This window comes from Rhea americana, unplaced genomic scaffold, assembly GCF_003343005.1.
Source record: "Rhea americana isolate MKP2758 unplaced genomic scaffold, rheAme1 scaffold_15, whole genome shotgun sequence".
Lineage (NCBI taxonomy): Eukaryota > Metazoa > Chordata > Aves > Rheiformes > Rheidae > Rhea > Rhea americana.
This window is the reverse complement of record NW_028185594.1, coordinates 2,492,769-2,512,386: the sequence shown is the minus strand read 5'-3', so window position 1 is coordinate 2,512,386 and position 19,618 is coordinate 2,492,769. Positions and strand designations below refer to the sequence as shown.

At 39.8% G+C, this 19,618-nt stretch overlaps 1 protein-coding gene across 1 annotated transcript in view; it reads left to right on the top strand.

Annotated features, from left to right (window-relative positions):
• Window positions 1-19,618, top strand: part of PTH2R (parathyroid hormone 2 receptor) — a 30,759-nt gene that overhangs the window by 6,785 nt on the left and 4,356 nt on the right. The window contains exons 3-11 of the mRNA XM_085299546.1: window positions 2,679-2,789; window positions 2,890-3,011; window positions 3,233-3,330; window positions 6,572-6,758; window positions 7,655-7,808; window positions 11,634-11,694; window positions 16,269-16,335; window positions 17,649-17,743; window positions 19,460-19,598. Coding sequence (XP_085155672.1) covers window positions 2,679-2,789; window positions 2,890-3,011; window positions 3,233-3,330; window positions 6,572-6,758; window positions 7,655-7,808; window positions 11,634-11,694; window positions 16,269-16,335; window positions 17,649-17,743; window positions 19,460-19,598 — 1,034 coding nt within the window. The remainder of the gene's footprint in view (window positions 1-2,678; window positions 2,790-2,889; window positions 3,012-3,232; window positions 3,331-6,571; window positions 6,759-7,654; window positions 7,809-11,633; window positions 11,695-16,268; window positions 16,336-17,648; window positions 17,744-19,459; window positions 19,599-19,618) is intronic.

Genomic DNA, 19,618 nt, shown 5'->3' with positions numbered 1-19,618 from the left:
GCCCAGGATGGCCCATGGTGGGCCCGTGTCAGGTGCCACATTAGCAGCTAAGACACATGCAGCTGAGATATTCTTGTAGATGGTGTGAGGAATCTCTGAGAGATTGGCAGCACAGCCCAAACTGTTCTCACTGCTCCTGCTGTTAGACACTAATGCTTTTTGAACACCTTAATTTAAAGGTGGTTCTCAGATGTTTGTACCCTTTGCTGAAGGGATGAGGAGACTGATTATTTGACTAAGTTTTCCATTATTCAAAATGTCAAATAATTGCTGAGGGTWGTTATGTGGTATGACAACAGTTATATAGTGTTATTTCCTTTCTTTGTCAGTTGTTTGATGACTTCGTTTCACAAGTTCTCCAGTCTTCCCAGAGTTTTCTTGGTTTATGTAGGAATTAAGTTACCAAGTTTCTTTCCTTTTTTTCTTTTTTTTTTTGTTTTTTCCTCTCTCTCCCCCCGTCACTCAGATTACCTTATTATAATGGTGTTGATTTCACCAGCCAAAATACGGACTGAAGGAATGATTTTCTTGCCCATGTTGTTCTACAGTCTTGTACTGGCAAGAAAGTTGCGTGTCAGTGTTTTGTACAAACCCAGTGTCTTACAGCGTATAACCCCACTTGCATGCAGTGATATGATTTGATATGTGATATATTTGATAGTGATATTGATATGGTTTCAGTTAATTAAGAAAACGTTATTGCCAGAGGTAACAATATGTATGCTAAAAAAGTAAATACTAACCACAGTAAATCTGCAGTGAATCATACTACTCATGTCAGCCAGAGAGACATCACTAGTAACACTAGGAGTATTTGAGAACTTTTATTTTTTCCCTTTTTTCTGAAGGATGAATGACCAGGAAGACAGCTATATTCCTGTTCCACTCTTATTTTCTGTGAATGAAAAAAAAAAAAAAAAGGAAAAGCTATTAATCTTTTTTCCTCTCCCAGTGTTTCCCATGCGCCARAACAATTAATGGTGTTAATTTAGAGGAGATTAGCAAATCATTAGCCAATTTGTCATGCACAGAAGGTCACTTGACTTTTTTGGTTGTGCCAAATAATTAATTTAATCAGCTCATGTATGAAACAACTGTGTTAAATGAACTACTTATTGAAAACCCTGCCTGYTGAGGGAGTTACAGGTAAAAATGATTTAAGAAAATCAAACTATTTATGCATGAGCATAGCAGTGTGTAAACTTGTTTGACAAAYGACAGCACAACAGAGATAACGAACTAGAATTTCACTTAAAAGCACTGGCCTGGATCAAGAATATGTTCCTCCAAGTCCTTTCTTAGGAAAAAAATAACTGCTTAAGTGCTATCCTGGTTAGTGATATTTTCTTTTGAAGTAGTATACATTTGCAGACATTATTTTCAGGACAGTTGTTTCCTCAAACTTGCATTGGTAACTATCCCTCCAGCTCTTCCTTTTTTGTACATAGATATTTCTAAGACTTGCTTGCTTGTTTTTGTTTTTTTTTTTTTTGTAGTGACTGTCTGTAGGACATGAAGTACAAGTAGTTCCAGCAGATTTTTTTCTCTATTACATCGAAAACACAAGAATACTGCACTAACTTCTGATTACACTCGTATTTCATTCATAAAATAACTTCCTTTATCCACTCAGAAAAGTCCTCTGACCTRTGTTCAGAGAACAGTGTGATTATCTGATAAGAATATGAAGCTCGTCTCTTTCAATTTTTAGAGAACTTGGGTATTCAGGGTCAAATGTTTCATTTTTCTGCGATGGATGGCTCAGTATTGACTACCTAAGGAAAAAAAATCATACAAATGAATGTATTTTTTTTTCTCTTCAGATCAAATTAAAGATGCCTRTTTGACTTAATGAGAATATCTAAATAGATTAAGGAGAGCAGGAGATAAAGGTGTCTTTATAAGGCAGAGGAAAAACAATTCTGTGGTAGGAGAAGTCAAATCTGGATGATGTCACACTCGCCGGGAAACCAATTAAAAGAAGGAAGCATAGTGAAGTTGAATGCACAGATTAGTTGCATGAGAAGTAGAGGCCTGCAGAAAACTGGCAGTTCGCTTGCTCTGCAGCATTTCCTTTGTTAGCACTCCCMTGTATAGCACAATCTTGACAAATGGTATGCTGATGACACCAGCTGGGAGTCATGGAATCACTGATGTTAGAAGGGGCTTTGAAGAGCTGAGCCTCTAGTTCAACCTCCCTGCTCAAAGCAGGGTCACCTGGAGCAGGTTGCTCAGGGCTGTGTCTAGTTGGGTTTTGAGCCTCTCCACAACCTGTCTGGTAACCTGTTCCAGTGTTTGTCACCTTCACAGTAAAAATTTCTGATATTTAAACGGAACTTTTGTATTTCAGTTTGTGCGCATTGCTGCTTCTGCTTTCACTGAATACCACAAAAAAATCTGGCTCTGTCTTTTTTACTCCCCTATCAGGTATTTATGCACAATGATAAGATTCCCCATCCCATGCCCTGAGCCTTCTCTTGAGGATAAATGATCACAGCTCTCTCAGCCTTTTCCTAGTGTGTCAGATACATCACTTAATTATCTGGGTGGTCCAAAGCTGAAGTATTTGGTTCTTAGATAACAAGTTTGAACTTAGCATAAGTGCATGGTAAAATTAGATGTATCAGGAAGGTTTGTGTCTTACACACTGTTATTGTCTGTTTCTGCCCTTTTGTCAGAAGGAAGCTGCTTTCCAGAATGGGACGGCCTCATCTGTTGGCCAAGAGGATCTGTGGGAAAAATATTAGCTGTTCCATGCCCTCCTTACGTATATGATTTCAATCACAAAGGTACGGTTCCTGTAATTCTGTACTTCATAAGCAGAGTTAAGGACCTAACTGTACTAACGAAGTTCCTGGATTTTTTTTTTCTTTTTTTTATTCCTTTCAGGAGTGGCTTTCAGACAGTGTAGTCTCAATGGAACATGGGATTTTGTGCAGAGTTTAAACAAAACGTGGGCCAATTATTCTGAATGCCTTAATTTCTTACAGCCAGAAGTCAGCTCAAGAAAGGTATTGAATTTTCTCAGGTACCGATAAAGCTGCGGGGTTTAGATAAAGAACAGACATCATATTGTGTGTAAGCCTACTATAAAGGGAGTTAAAGCAGATGTATAATCTGCCAAATAAAATGTAGCTTAAGAGCTTCTTGCTTTTTAAAGAAATTTCTTTTTGTAAAGACCATGTGACTTATGATGCAGCACTTGTGGAAATAGGCCTGTTTTCTTTCCCAGAAGGAATTTTTTGATCGCCTCTATTTAATGTATACTGTGGGATACTCCATTTCCTTCACTTCGCTGGCAGTGGCTATTTTCATCATTGGCTACTTCAGGTAGGTGAGTCAGTCTTGGCTTTAGAGTTTTGTTTCTCCTTTTCCTTTGTAAAGGAAGGACACATGCTTTCCTATGGGAGTTAAATGCTTGTTCCATTTTATAGCCGAGATGTCAGTAGGATACTCTATATATGAAGTAGTTCACTGCAGACACTAATTTTTTTCTTTCTTGAAAACACTGTTACAAGAATATATTTAGTCTGTTCAATCTGCCAGGAGCAAGATTTTGTTACTCTTGTCTTTATAACTGGATGGTGAGAGAAATGAGTATTAAAATGAGCTGGATATTTTTCCCAAGTTTATTAGTGTGTTTCACGAAAACAATTTTGATACGGCAGTATGGACCTGTTCACTGAAGTTACTGCATCCTKTTGTAAAGAAGGAGGAATTCAGTATTCCAGAGCTTTAGGTAATTTTTTTGTTTATTTGTTTATTCTATTTTTTTTTGAATGGGAGGGGGTGAAGAGAAACTCATAAAGCAGAAACTGTGTGAACAACATCCCTGACTCATGAGACTGGTGGTCTTGACTTAGAGACAGGTAACTGAAAACTTCTGCTCTTTGGTATCTGTACTGTGAAAAATTTTACCTACTTGCAGAAGGWGAAATTATAAATACTTCCTTGTATTTTCAAACCTGAAAATGTCAGCAATCAGGCTGTAATGAATCCATGCTTCAAAGGCTGTCAGAATCAGGCTGGTAGATATAAATGTTTTGCAATCATACTACACTAACAGGTAAACGGTGAGGGAGCTGAGGGACTAGAGCTAATAAAGTTGCACCTGTCTCTTGGCTAGTCACAGATGGCTATAAGCTTTATTGTGCACGCTCTGCAGTGGAGGTGATCCACAACCACTCTGAAGCTTTTGAGACCTGTTTATATAATACTGAGTCTGAGCTTAAGCATTTCGCTGCTCATCATTGCCCTGTTAGCACAACTACRTGGCTTTCTGGCTGCTGCGTGGGCCTACCTGCATCTGCATGGCGTTGGTACAGCATTCTGAGGTGCCAGAATACCTCACTGAGTGGCATACAGGCCCTTGCTTTGGGTGTAATGCRGTGTTATGGGAAAATTAAATGGCTCAGAATGAGTCTAGAACAGTTAATGCTCTGAAAAGGGGGTGCATAAAGTTAACATGTATGTTACGAGGTCTGAAATCCTACCTTCCAGGAGCCGTAGTGTTGGATAGACAGAAGCATTTTTGTTCATTTTGCATTACCATCTCTAAAACTTYTCCAGAGCATACTCTGCTGGGGAGAATTGAACTGGGATCAAACTTGTGCTGAAGGCAGTGCCCRGACTCCTCCTCCTCTTGGTGAACTTGCACAGTGCAGAAAAAATTCATGGGTACTTGTCCAGAGCAAGAACAAGTCTGTTTCTGGGCATGTTCCCTAGCAAACTGTGCAGAAAGGAACAGGCTCTGTTTACACTCTAGAACTGATGAGATGCAAGCTAATCTCTACTGAAAACTTGTGGGATCAGGTGTAGTGCAATGCTAATAGAGTCTTAGGGCTTTTAGTCATCTTGGGGTGCTGGTTGACCTGATTCAGGTTTTTTCAGTGTACTATACTGATTTTTATCCTCACTAGCCTAAAGCTCAGGCCCTTTTTGGATGGATGGGCATGGGAAATTTCCAGATTTTAGCCTCTGTTTCAAGGGCTGTTCTTTATTTTACCCYGAATGCTTAATGGATAAAACAAGGGAATAGTGGCTGAGTGTAAAAAAACCAAACAACAATACCCCCCACAYCTGCTGAAGGATTAACTGAATCTTGGTCAAGCAGTCTATAAGCTAGCACCTTGATCGAGAACCACACTTGATCCTTGACTTAAGGAGAACAGCCTTCATTTACAGCAGGAGTGGGTCAGAGGAATGATGGTAGCAAARTATCAGTCAACCAACCGATTGCATAAACATGGCTTCTTCAGTGCTCCTACTTGTCTTGTGCTGTTTCTGATGACTCCCTGTAGATGCATCAGAAGCAGTAGTTTTGAGTGCAACTGTGCATTCATTCAGGGGAGGCTCATCCACAAGAACAGRTAAGTTTCCACTCTAATGAGAAGCTACATCAGGTTGTTTTCATATCCTCACTATCATGTCATTCTCAGTCTCCTGGACCATCATTAGTTGTATTTACTTTTCAGGAAGCTTAAATGAGTTAATCTTGTTAGATGGACCCTAGTAGTCATGAATTCTTGGCAGTTTTCACTAACTGAGAATGAATCTTGTTTTGTTGATCTACTGGTTACTGTAAAGCTCTAATTACTTSCTTTAAATGTTCAGACCACCATACCCTTGGCATCGGAAAGCTATTGGGAATGACACAGTAGATGTCACATTCATTCAAAATGTGAGCGAATGAGGGTTTTTGAAGGAACGGCAGGGAATTAGGCAGCAGTTTTCCATTCCAGCTGAGTATGCAGRTTCCATAGCTTCCAGGCCAAAATACAATTTTGTATCTGAAATAGTCAGTAGAAACAGTCTCAGAATGGGAAACTTAATATTTTGACATTTAGATCCAGATCTGTTACAGTGCAGTGGTTGTTTGCCTTTGAAAGTGAGGCAAAAGTTTTGGAGTGAGGAGCAGTGGGRGGTGAGTGGGAAACTGTTTTACATGCTTGGTCATATAACCTCCTGGTAAAGTATTCAGCTGTGACAATCTGAAACTTGTTTTTGCAAGCTCCCCTACTGAAAAGTTAACGAATGCCTTGTGGTCTTTGAGGTATTCTGAGCGCCTGCCCAAAAGAACTTAGAAGTTTGCATAGCTTTTGCCCTTAAAATAGGGAACAGCTACATTTGCACGGTCCCTGTATGGGGTATGAGCCCTGGCATTTAATAAAAAGGAGTCGGAGTCATTGGTTAATTTTGCTCTCACTGGAGTCCATGGCAGTCTTGTTAGACAAATCTTGCTCTGCAGRTCACCTTTGTACTTCCAGCAGCTTCTGCTTTCTGCTTTAACAGAATTCTGATAAAAACAGGGAGGTTATTTACAGAGAAATCAGCAAAATAGAGCTGATTCTAAGTCACTTTAGCCAAAGCCACCAGCATGATAGCCCACAATTTTGAGAGWGTGCAAATCAGCCTTCCTGGAGGACCCTCTTTATTTTGCCATTTGAATCTCATTCTTCTTGTTGGAATTTTTTCAAGAATTCCTCAATTCCAGGTTTTGCAGATGTCCTTGCAAGTATTTGTTCCTTCTCTTTTTAGTAGTTTTTTTTAAAAACAGACTTTATTCCCACAGACGGCTGCACTGCACGAGGAATTACATCCACATGCACTTGTTTGTCTCCTTTATGCTAAGAGCTGTCAGCATCTTTATCAAGGACAAAGTAGTGCATGCTCACGTGGGGATCAAAGAGCTGGACTCCCTGCTGACAAATGATCTTCAAAGCATTGCAGTACCTCCTTCTGTGGACAAGTCACGATATGTAAGCRCTATTTATTGTTGGTGTTAATGAGCCTGTTTGCAAAGTTGTTTGTGTGTTAAGTTGCACTGCTTTGAAAAATGGATGAAATGAATAAGAGAAATTAGATCAGGCTTTCAGGCAGTGTAAATCCGGTGGAGAACYTGGTCTGTTTGGAATCGAGATGAAGATTCTGTGAAGCACCTGTATCGTGTGGGCTCTGAAGAAGTCCAGCTTTTGAAAACAGGGCAAGGGCTTTAAGGTGTAAGAGTTGGGTTCCTGTAGCTATGATGCATTTTCCAAGGGTTTTAAATAATGAAGGCGAGAACCAGTGCCTAGTGAGATGTCTTTTAAAAGCATATAGATGACAACATTGAGTCAGTCTGATATTTCTAAAAATTCCTTAGAGTCCCTTGCCTCCATCTAAACATCAAGATGGGAAAAGTGAGACTTCGGTTGTGTTGCTTAGGAGCCATACTTGAAAACTGCCCATGCCCATGCCCCCTAAATGTCGCTGTTTCCCAACTTACGCTTGTCAATGATGGACTTGTAGTAGTGAGGATGAGACAGTCTCTGTATTGCTTATTTGTGAGTTGCCCTCCTGATGTGACCTTCTGTGCTCGAGTGAAGCAGCTGCAGGTTGCTGGAGGCTGCACTGGCACAGCAGTTGTGACACTATGGGCAAAGCTTGTGTAGAACCCACCTGCACAATGCCTTTTAGGGCTGAGCTGCTGTGTCTTTGCAGGCTTTYATTTGGCCCTCCAGTTCTCCTGAAGATACAAGAATACTAATACATGGGAGCTTGGTTCCTTTAAGTGCTGCTGTAAATAAGACATGAAAGTCTCTCAATAGAGCACTGGTGGTACAAAGGCAGGTTGCTGTATTCTGTTTTGCTAACTCATTGTAGTTTTGCTTGACAGGTTGGGTGCAAGATTGCTGTAGTGACGTTCATTTACTTCTTGGCCACCAATTACTACTGGATCCTGGTGGAAGGCCTCTACTTACACAGCCTAATCTTTGTTGCTTTCTTTTCGGATAGCAAGTACCTCTGGGGCTTTACCTTGATAGGCTGGGGTAAGGCACCTGGGTTTCTCTTATGCCTTTTTTTGAGGCAGAGATGGCTTTGGGAATGCACCCTCTCTGGATGTCAGTGCATGAAACTTAAAGCATGGCTGGCTGGGTTACATCATCCTCTCTGTCACTGGTTTCCTGCATGGCCTTCTGCATGTGAACTAGTTTCTGTGACACACCCTGTGAAATGGTTGAGAGTCCTACATCTTGAWTTTGTGGAATGTTAAGATTAGAAACAAATCCTTCCCAGCTCTAGGAGAGGGTAAGGATATACTTTGAGAACTCTGTAAATTAAACTAAGAACATATGCTCTTMAGTGACTGGAAAAGTCATGTCCTTAGTCCTCTGCGACTGCTGCACTGGTAATGCATGTCTTGTTAGAATCACTTTGTGTCTTATTTTTACCTTACCATTGACACTTCATACCTTGTTTTAAGTGATTTTGAAACAAGATGCTGTAAATAGAGGCTTCCTTATAACAAGTACGTCTGGGAAAATGGCTGCGTCAATAGGTGCAGTAGGTATTGCAGTCTGTAGTCCTCTTTCAGGGAATTGTAGTCTGCATTTGAAGGGTAGTAATTGATTAGTCCTTTCACTTACAAACTGACAGGATCCCATATGTTTTTAAAGGTTTGGTCACTTCAGTTAATTCATGCTTAAGCAGGTTTTAGCATGTTATTCTAAATTGTGATCTTGCTTGTAATTAATAATCTCTGTATTCAAATTATAGAAATGCTTGTTCTGTATTTTCATGAAGGAAGAAGGGAATATTTCTGTTTTTCATAGTTTCACTAGTCCTAGTTTAAAGAGGAAAACAGTTGTATTGTTTTTTCTTTTTTTTCCCCTCCATATCAAGTGGGATGCTTTTTTAGGAAAAACTCTAAGATAGTGTCTGAATGGAGTTTGCTTGATATTTATTACATTGAAAATGAGTAGAAAAGTAAGTTTTCCATGCTACAAAAAATTCTGATGCTTCAAACCTCGATTTTTTGATTTTGTTTTTCTTTGTTTGAGTTGGTAGTCGTCTTGTTGTTGCAAGAACCTTTCTTTTTGATCAAAGTATTGGTGTTACTGAACCAAGAGATCTGAATTGACTTGAAACGTACTGGTTTGGAATAACTTTTTCAAGCTGCATCTCTTTCTACTTCAGTATTGCTTTAGAGAAACAGGAGTTTGGGTAACATGAGTGTTTTTCAATATGGACCAAATAGTTTAATCAGATGGCTTTTTTTATATCATGTGATCGTTCACAGGCAAGTGGCCATTTCAGTGTGGGCTGTCATTCTGCAGAAGAGAGACTGTTTCTCTGTGGGAAATAGAGTAGATGGCTGACCTCACGCTGTGGAGCAATGAAAAAGGATGTTTTCTTGTCAAATAGTTGCAATGAGATAAMTATCCAGGATCATCAAGGAGCTAGTGCTTGTGTGAAGATTTAGAGCATGCTTTTTGTCCTGTTATGGGTGTTTACCTGTTAGAGTAAGTTGTTTAAGTCAGCCTCTGAGAGTGAGATCAAAACAATAGAGATTTTTACTTGACTTTCATTCCACATCGCTGTTTTGCTGGATTTTCAACTGGGACCATAGTTCTCTTTCCTTAGGCAAAAGCAATAGCTGGTGAGCAGCTGGAACKGAGGAGTAATTTCCTGGAGTGATGATCTCCAAAGCCATGTGGATGCAGGTTCTGTTTGTGTTGTTCTGTAGCATCCATGTATAGCACAGTGAAGGYTAATGGAGAATGCATAGCTGATGTAACGGCTTTAGAGGCTCTGGACACCCTGTTTGCAAGCATAACTGAATACAGCCCAGCAAATCCCAGGAGTCTGATTTGCAGTGCTTGTGCAGAACAGCTGCGCTGCATACAAATAACACTTCTGGCGCCATCATTGGACCTCATGCCCAGTAGTTGTGGGGCCATTCCAAGCTCTATGGACTTGATTTTTCAGGTAAGGCTTGTAGAGTAACATGCTTCTCGAGTATCCTCGGGAGGGTGCCTGCTGTTCTGTGACCAACAAGATCAGTGAATTTTTTTCTAAATGTCTTCCACCTCCTTCTCTCATAGGTGTGACCAGATTACTTCACTTGCTGTTTCACACATTCTCATTAGTTCCTTGATGAATTCAGCCGGCAAATGTTTTTTTTTTATGTTAAGTAGTCACGTGTGACAGACAGGAGCAATGTTTCTGGTCTGTGTTACAGCATACCCGGGAAAATGAAGGATTCTTCTCTTATCCTTCATTTCCTAGGGCCCGTCTCTGCTCTGTTCCTTTTTACCCTTCTGGCATTTTCTGTTTGCAGTCTAGTAYTTCACTGATTTTGAAGGTATTGCTTGAGATGAATGAATCTGAGAACATTTGTTCCGAGGACAAACATTCAGGCATCACTAGTAGTCAGGGAAGATCTGCTTTCTCTGCCCCTGCAAAAGGTTCAGCGGAATTCAGTGTGACCAAGTGGGGCTTACGATACATGTAGCCTCTACAGAGGAGATAGTTTCTAAGAATGTGCAGGCTTTCAGTGAAACTAGGAAGCGTATTTCTTGAAACAGTGAAATTGTTGTAGATATGTGCTCTGTCCTTTTAAGGCTTAGTGCTCTCTCTCTCTCTTTTTTTTTTTTTTTCTTTTTTCTTTTAAAAGGTGCTGAAGAACTCAGGGTAATGAAGTACCATATTACTGCAAATAATTCCTATACCTCTGTGTATGTGTTCAAGTGCAGTCACACAACTGATGCCATTTCCATTAACTCAAGAGAGGAAGTAATTTTCATTAGAACTCTTCAATTTCCATTGCAACTCTTTCTAGCTACATCAGTGCAAATGTATTGCTCTCCTGAACCTTTCTCATTAGAGTGTTCCTACATATTGCATCTCAGAAATCAGAGCTTTTCGAGCTGATAAGATTATGAAACAGAATTCTCCAAACTGCTGTATTTCCCTGGCCAGTATTCATTTACAATGTTAGTGTTCAGAGGCATTGCTTCTCCCTGTGGCCCATATGGTTCATCCATGTACCATTAGCTAGCATGTAGCTCCATTCCTCTCATTCATGCCATTAACACATGAAGTAAAGGTTAGAGCTTTACACGTATACAAGCCTTGCTCTGACCAAAGAGCTCCTCTGCCAGTGGGAGGGGTAAGTGTAAGTTTCTATGAAAATTGGAAAGTTAGGTAGCTTTGCTTCTCTTACTGAGGTAACAAATATTCTTCCTTCTTTCAGAGATACTGTAGCTGAAGCTTTCTGTATTCATTTTCCAGAAGTCAACAGTAAAAATTGCTGTTAAACTTAATGGAAGCACTGTATAGGGTGTTATATTTGTCCCTGACTACTGTTAACCTTGGTTTATGTGGGTCCATGTTCTTTCAGAAACAAATTGAGATGACCAGTTCTTGCATACTGGCAAAGAACTGGGAAGCTTTGTGATTTCTGTTTTGGGCTGCATGGGTAAAACACAGAAACATTKTCTTTTAGTGTGATTAAACAGTGAAGTTGAAATCTGAGAGTCGATAAGAATGAGTTTGCTCACCAGCATCACTGACTTTTCATTAGGTAAGAATTGTTCCATGGATATTCGTRTGCTCAAATTTTCAGAAGTAGCTATACTTTAGGACTGAAGCTGGGTTGATCTGAAAATGCTAGTTTTTAATCTTCCTGTTGTGTATTGCATTTGGTTTACTGATAATAGCTTTATTTCCTGACAGTCTGAACTTCTGTTAAAATAGTTGCTGTCCATTAAGTTGCTGCCATAAGACAGACACAGCGGTTTTTTGATCTGGTTAGTTGTCACCCTGCAGATGACCCTGTTCTAACAGCTCTCCATCAATTTCTTGTCTGACAGGATTTCCAGCTGTCTTTGTTGTGGCCTGGGCAGTGGCTCGTGCAACAGTAGCAGATGAAAGGTAAGCAAAAAAAAAAAAAAAGTCAGGGAGGAAGGGGCTTTGGTCTGCTGTTGCTAGAAGCAGTTGGACTTGTTTCCATCTTTACATTTCTGCATACTTTGTCTAGTACCTGCTGTCATTCATAACAAAAGGACATCCTTATCCCAACTTTACCAATTCTCTTAGGTTTTAAGAGCAGGGTGTRCTTAAGGCTATAATGAAAGGAGGAGCACTCATGTAAGCATCRCTTGTCTTATTGGGATAGAGTTTGTAAAAAGGACTTTTCTGTATTGAACCCCTTTGCAAGGGATATTTGGGGCAGTTTAATAACCATAGTGTGGTTATTCTACTGTGTGTGGGGAAGAGATTGCATCTTAGCACTCTGTTTCTAGCCATTCAGCTACCTGGCCAGAGGGGTAGGAAGAAGGACTGCTTTTCTAGTCAGTGCCTGCAGGAGTCCTGAGATCAGGAGAAATGGGTCTTTGAAAATGTGTGGAGCCCTGTGTTTCTCAGCTAGCCCTTTTCTTGGAGGCATGTCAGATTATGACAATGTTGTAATATGAAGGAACCTTGAGAAGTGACAAAACCCTAGTTTCACCACAGCATATGCAAGCGAAAGTAAGCTTTTATGAACAGTGRGGACAAACCTACTTTGGCTGTGCCTCTATGGTTGAGCTATGTGCTCTCTGATAATCTAAAGAGAACTGCGCTAACATCACCCCTCTCCCTGAGCGTAGTTGGTCTGAGGGTTTCTTTTGTCTAACAACCTACTTTCGGAAAACATGAAGAAGACGGCATCCTGGAGCCTTTTACCCTTCCGTTTCAACTTCACTAGAACTGGTCAAGGAATTTGAGGTTATTAGTGGAGACTGTGGGGAACACAGGCTTAGCTTAGTCACATCAGTCTTATTTTTTAAGCAATGAATGCTTTAAAAAGTCTTGGAATTCAGATCTTTGCTTTGTAGCGAGAGCTGTTGCACTTAACTGTAGTAACGAGGCTGTAAAATATGAGGAGGCGARTGAAAATCTAATGGACCAAGGAAAGGCAGAGACATCTCTTAGGAGAAATAAAGGACATCTGCTGCTTTTATGTTCTGATCTATATGAAGCTTTGAAGTAAATCTCATGTAATGAAAAGTACCTATTAAATTTTACAAGATGCAGTAATAGAAACTTATCTTCACTTGTATTCAAGTGTCAGTCACCATTTTGATGTGACATTAGTGAAAGCARTGCCTTTAAAACTTGAGTCATATCCAGATGTCACAGGGAGAACTCTAACARTGCCAAACACCTGAGTCTATAGCCCTGATTAGGGACAGATTTGTACTTCTAGACAAGCACGTATATATATATATGTATTACCAGTTGATGCAGGTACATCCAGCTTTTACAGAGCTGTGTAATTCTGTATGTAAGGGCAGTGCATTGAGTTCCAGATCTCTTCTGTGTAGCCAAACACCAGAAAAATGCATCTAATGTGTCCTTGCAGAATCTGTCTGCTATGCTGCTTCCTAGAGTTAATGTGGAAGCATCTCACCTTTATCAGAATTGGGATTACATTTAAAACTTGGCCATCTCAATTTCCAAAAATGTCAATATGTAACACAGCTGAAAATAAAGAATGCTTGACAGTACAGATGCTGTCTACTTTGACTGTTACAAAAGACCATAAACTAAGGCACCAGCTTTTCTGAAAATTCACTTGGCTTRGAGCAAGGGTCACTCATAACTGAAATATGAAGGACTTAATGTTGCTTTTTGACATTGAGCTGTGGGTGTTCCCTCCAAAGGGTTAGCACACGTGCTTTGTATTGCTTGCGTGTTGCTAGCCCTAGGTGGAGTTGATTATCTTTTTACCCATTTTCTTCCTTGTGCTCAGCTGTTCAATAGCAGTTGGTAAGTGTTGCAACATAATTGGGTGAATATTGGAAAAATGTCACCATTTTCAGGCATACTACCATAGCTTTTAGCTTTAATACAGAGAGGAATTGATTCTGATTTTGTGTCATTGGTGTATGTACAGAATCACTYCACTAAAATGTACATGTCCATATCCATCTCAGTGTAGCATGAGACAGTTGAAGTTATTAATGTACCCTTTTCAGCTGATAAATTATCCCAGGAGGTTTGCACCTGTGAAGATTGGGCCCTRTATAAGATATGGTCTGTGAAGAGACGGTATAAGTAATGCTGCTGCTGTATTCCACTGGGCCCTACATCAACTGCCTTGTCAATAAGAGGTGCTGAAACTTGATGAAGATTTCTTGGCATAAGTAAGGTCAGCCCGAGCGACCTACAGCRCTATAGCACATGCTTCTTAACTTGCTACAGTCATGACAAAGAAAGCAGCCTTTTTTCATGATAGCTAGGAGGCTAAGAAAAGTCAGTTGTAATTGTTAGTTTCTTTGCATAAGCCAATTCGTATGCTCAGATAACTTTACRTGCACAATCTGTAGATGTTTCATAAATTAGAGAACAGAATGTGGCTGTGTAAGAGAATCCAAGTGTTAGGTTGGCAGTCCTGGAGTTGGAAAGTTGTCAATTAAATATGTGGTTCGTGGACCGAAACACTTAAAGGCCTCTTTTGCTGGAGCAATGTCCGTTAATTTTTACAGAAAATAACTGCTCCAAAAAGCTGCTTTTCTGCTAAGATTTGGACAAAGTCAGAAAACCGTTCCCCTTGGCAGTTACGGAGTAGTCATCTGTCAGCTTGAGCCTGGATGAATGTCASCTGTTTCTCCATGTTGCTCATTCAATTGCAATCAAAACCAAACAACTTTGAGGGGCAGTACTTCCTGCTCAGTAAATGACTCTGCTCTCTAGGGAATAGACTCTCTAGGGAATATGCCTGACTCCTTTAAAGAGAATTGCATCCATTTGAACTAAAGAGYGTGCAACTGCAGATGCATGTAAGGAAGGAACACTGGTGTTTAAAGCCCAGTTTTCAGAAGTGAAGTTTTAAATGTGGAATCCCTTTTAGAGGCAGTGGGGTGTGCTTTGCTTTGATTTTGTTGTTGTTTTGTTGTGCTTCCTTCCCGTGCCCCCTCCGCCCCTACCCTTTATAAACTGATGGCTAAAACAAGCTCATTCTCAGCCAGGGTTTTTCTTTAAGTCAGGAGACAGACACCAGATGAAAACGCATTTTTCTGCTGTTGAACATAATTCCTTTTCTAGAACTACCTTGCTGTTTGATGCTTTCCAGGGATGACTTGGCAGCCTCCCTGATGAGCCTCAAAGCTGTRATCTTACCAACACAAGCTGCTGTGAAGCATTTACCATCTTTACCCATGGAAAAGGAGCTAAGGAAATACTCCAGTCTCTGCTAGTTTTTAGTGTCTGTTTTTTCTTTCAGTGCTGCATCTTTTTATGTAGTACAGGTTCACAGGAAAGCAGCATCTTAAGCAGTAGTTTGATACATGGTGCCCTGTAGTAATCCACTGGTATTTTCATGTTTCTTACCATGTGTATGAGTGTGTGCTCCGTCTTGCTTGTGACAGCAAAAAAGGCTGGATGGAGAGGGCAGAGGTGCGGGGTGGGGGGTGGGGAATGGAGGATTATCTCTTAGGGATCTAGCATGAGATGACAATCCTAGTGTTGAGTGTACTCCTTAACATTGAAGAACTATGTTGCAGGAGCAGAGCCAATAGGAGAGTCTCACTTGTTTAAAGGAGTTTGGTGTGAGCAAAGTTTCCCACTCTTGCCCTTGAATGCAGAGATGTTTAGCAGCAAATATTCATTAAGTTGGAGCTTAGGCCTGTCTTGCAGCATGTATTCAACTGTACGACAGTATGACAAGCAAGTGCATAGCAAATAGTCATGTCATGCCTCTTGTCAAAATGTTTGCTGGTTCAAGTCTCGTATTTGTGTTTAAAGCGGTTGTGGAGAAAATTTGTGCTCAAAAACAGTCTTTCCAAAACGGTCTTTCCTCAGTGAACTATGCAGCAAATAAGGGTTGTGTTACTTAAATTTGTCTTTTGGGGGAACGTTAGAGACAAACTCTTATTCCCTCACTGTTTATCAGCAACTGTCAAAACTAGGCATGATTGTCTAATAAAATGTTTCTCCTTTTTCCTCTGTTTCTTTTAATTATCAGCTTAATAGTTTATTTCTTTTCCCCCTCGCCCCCCCCCCCCGTGGCTTGTGGTTGAAGATCGATTCTGAGAGTGCTTTTTTTCCTATCTTTTTTTCTCCCTCCAGCTGTTATAAAATAACTTTTACATTTGTCAACAGACAGTGGAGAGCTAAGTTTTTTGGTGGGGTTTGATTCTGTTGGGGGATAAATCTTTAATGCCCAGCATGCAGATAGATTACTTTTGCTTTAGAAGTATTTAAGAATGCCAGCAAGAGATGACACCAGCAAAAAGGAATTGCTTGTCTCAGTGCAAGACATCTGTTTTCATTTTGAAGATGATAGTATAGACTTTGTTAATAGTGAGAGAGCTTACTCTTCCTAAAATTTTTGGCTAACCAGACTGGGAAGCACACTACACGTGATTTCACTGATGGAAAAGGGCTATTCTTRGTCAAGCTTTAGAATAGTAATTTGCTTAATTATGTTGTCAGTAACTGTTAGGTTTCTTCTGCAATTTTAGATGCTGGGAGCTGAGTGCTGGAGAGATCAAATGGATTTATCAAGCACCAATTTTAGCAGCTATTGGGGTAGGTTTTATACACATCTCTTGGGGTGTGTGTGTGTGTGTGTGTGTGTGTTAAAAAAGTTTCTTGACTTTGCTAGGGAAGATGAGTTATGTTAGGAAATGATGGGACTGTATTCTGCAGTACCTGAAGGGGTGCACTTACAAATAAGGTGATGTCATTCGTTGCCTCCAGAATTATGGAATAACCTGCCCACATTCTCTATCAGTTTGTTGCGCCCAGGTTACAGAACAGGTCACTTGAATTCCCAGTGTTTTTCGTACTCAGATTCTTGCTAGGAATGAAAAGAGTGCACCATGTAGGTAAAGCTGAGAATTAGTTTAAGTGAAGTCTTAACAATCTAACCGAAGATTTATTATTAGCCCAATTCCAGTGATCTTTTGGTTCAAATTCTGTACAACTTAACGCCTTCTAGTGTTTACTCCTCTTTCTGGTCTGAAGCTCACTTTCCTATGGTTGATAACTTCAGTGTGTGTTTTGTGTGCATGCATATGTGTAGAGGGCCCTTACGGTGAGTTGTGAGCATCCTGAGTACRGAGTATGGTGCCACAAGGAGTATGGTGATGATTTCTTCCTTTTAACTGTAGAATCTGCTTGAGGTCATTTTTAGATGATAAGCTAATGCACTGTGCATTGGCTCTTTCTTCATGGATCTGCAAGTCCACATTATSAAAATTTATTATATATGGTATAGTTTATTCTTGTGTGTGTTGGATGCTTTTATTGCAGCAAAGTTCTCACTAGAGATAAATGAGTTGATTACTAGAGTGTGATRTGACACAGTGAAGTGGGATAATATTTTAAAACACACATTGTATTTGTATGGTATATTATTGCAGAGTTACATGCTAAAGGAGTCCTGTTGGTAGGATATCCACATGTTGTCTTTTTGCTACAATAAACTTGAAACAAACTTTTCTAGTCTATCATATTCCTCTTCATTTTTGCATCTGTTTACCACTGCAGAAACACTGGCTGCAGTCAGGAAAAATGTTTCCCCTCCCCCTCCACATAGTTAAAATTTCCTTTTCAGAATAGCCTGGTGCACGGATTTTAGGAATTTTATTAACAAGAGCTCACTTTGTATTTGAACATGAAGGCAGGCCTTATTTATTAACCATTTTAGGCTGTTTGAGAGGAAAGGCATAAATTTGAAGAAACAACAGYACAGTAATGCCCTTTTCCAGCTGGTAAGTGTCTGTTTTTGAGTTTGCTGTTCTGCAAAATCTCTTCTGTACACTGAGGTTTGAAAAAATATTGGCAAGATTACTAAATGCGGTTTGTTTCTTCTCTTTGCAATTTTTTTTATTTTATAGCTGAACTTCGTTTTGTTCCTGAATACTGTACGGGTTCTGGCAACTAAAATTTGGGAGACGCATGCTGTTGGCTATGACACAAGAAAGCAGTATAGGTACGTCTTCTGGACAAGATTTTAAAAACTAGATCTCTAGTAGTTCTAAGTAAAAACTGTTCTTCAATACAGCATGAGTCATGCAGAAGTCTTTATGAAGACTAAATCAKCTTTGTGGTTAAAATACAGTTTCTGAAGAACTTCCAAGGTTAACTGGTTGCTGTGCTGTAAGATCTAAAGTGCAAAATCTTAACCTCATTGTTGCTGTAGAGGATGTGATATTCTTGCACTAGTCCTGTTCTACCAGCTGCTTAGAGCTGTGGGTATTTCTAAAACTAAACTAAAACAATTTCAGGACTRTCCCCACACAGAAAAACTCTTGTGTGATTTTTGCAGAAATAYGCTTTCAACAATTTACTCTTCCCTAATGAAAGCTGTCAGCATCTCTCTGGATGCAAGTCATTATGTAAAGCTTACCTCTTTCAGATACGTAACAGAAGTTATACGTCTTACAAATAAATACATGTTCTGATGTATAGATTGAGGGAAGGGATGTGGTAGTCCTTCAGTTGAGATAATGATACTTCACTTTTCRATTCTTCTGACACCAAATTTGTAACTGCTTCAACTAGGTTCTCATCAGAATTTAAGAACGTGTTTTAATAGAATGYTGAGAGAAAGTTCTGTACAGAGGAATAGAATAAATAGGTGAAGAATCATGTTCACAAGCTATTATGTGTTAGGCAAGGAAGTTTGCTAGCCACAGGAGAGACTGGGCACTGCTGTTTTGAAGGGACGGCAATAGGTGTGTTTCACTGAGAGGTTCTCAGATCTGGAAGAATCTGGTCTCTGCTGTATCCCAAACCATCTTTGGTGTGCAATGTGGTCATACTCCACAATACAACTTTCTTTGTGAAGTGGTTGCATTTTCCATTCTTTATCTTCTCTCTGCTAATTTTTAATACCCCTATGAAGAGTCTATTCAAGTTATATCCAGAACATGTCTACAGATAGCCTTCACCTTACTTGGGAGGCAAATGTAAATGGTTTGTGCTTTTTTTAACTTCAAGAATTTCAAAGCCACTTCCTCATTCGAGTTCTTACGCTCTTCAGTTGATTTTACTTGCTGTTTCCCTGCTGACATTTTTCCCTCTGGAAACTGAAGTCCTTAGTTACAGATTGGTATATATATCTTCCATATAATTTAAACAGAATCAACTCAYGGTCCATTGATTCAAGGTTATCTTCTGTGGTAGGCTCTCTACCAGTRTTATCAGTTTGTATTAAAACTCATATTCTGTTTCTTTTAGCTAAATCCTGCTGAAACCCATGAGMTTGTAGACCTTCCAAAACAAGTAAAGAGTGCTATTGATCTCTGAAGATAAAGCATAGATGTCCCCACAGGTCTAATTTACTAGTGGTGCATTTGTCTACTGCTGCACCAGAATCCTGAACTTCTAAATAGTTACTTAAGGATTACCAGCTAATGTAGATGAAGTTTGAGCTGAGGTATGTTTAGAGAACAGAAACAGATCTGAATCTTCATGCTTTGTTTTAGATGTGTTGCTTCATTACAAAAATACTTTGAAAATGACTTCTTACAAGTACGTTAAGAGGTCAGTTTGCTGAGTGGAGGGGGATAGGAAGAGACTTAGCTTAGATACGTGGTTTCCTGGGGGCAACCCTTTCTTAGGCATATATATATGTATATATATATGTGTGTGTGTGTGTATGTATATAAAAATATATATAAAAAGACTCTTATGTTTTTTGCAGGAAGCTAGCAAAATCCACCTTGGTTCTCATCCTGGTCTTCGGTGTACACTATATTGTCTTTGTGTGCCTACCACATACATTCACTGGGCTTGCTTGGGAGATCCGCATGCACTGTGAGCTCTTCTTCAATTCCTTCCAGGTATGCAAGGCAGCAGTGGA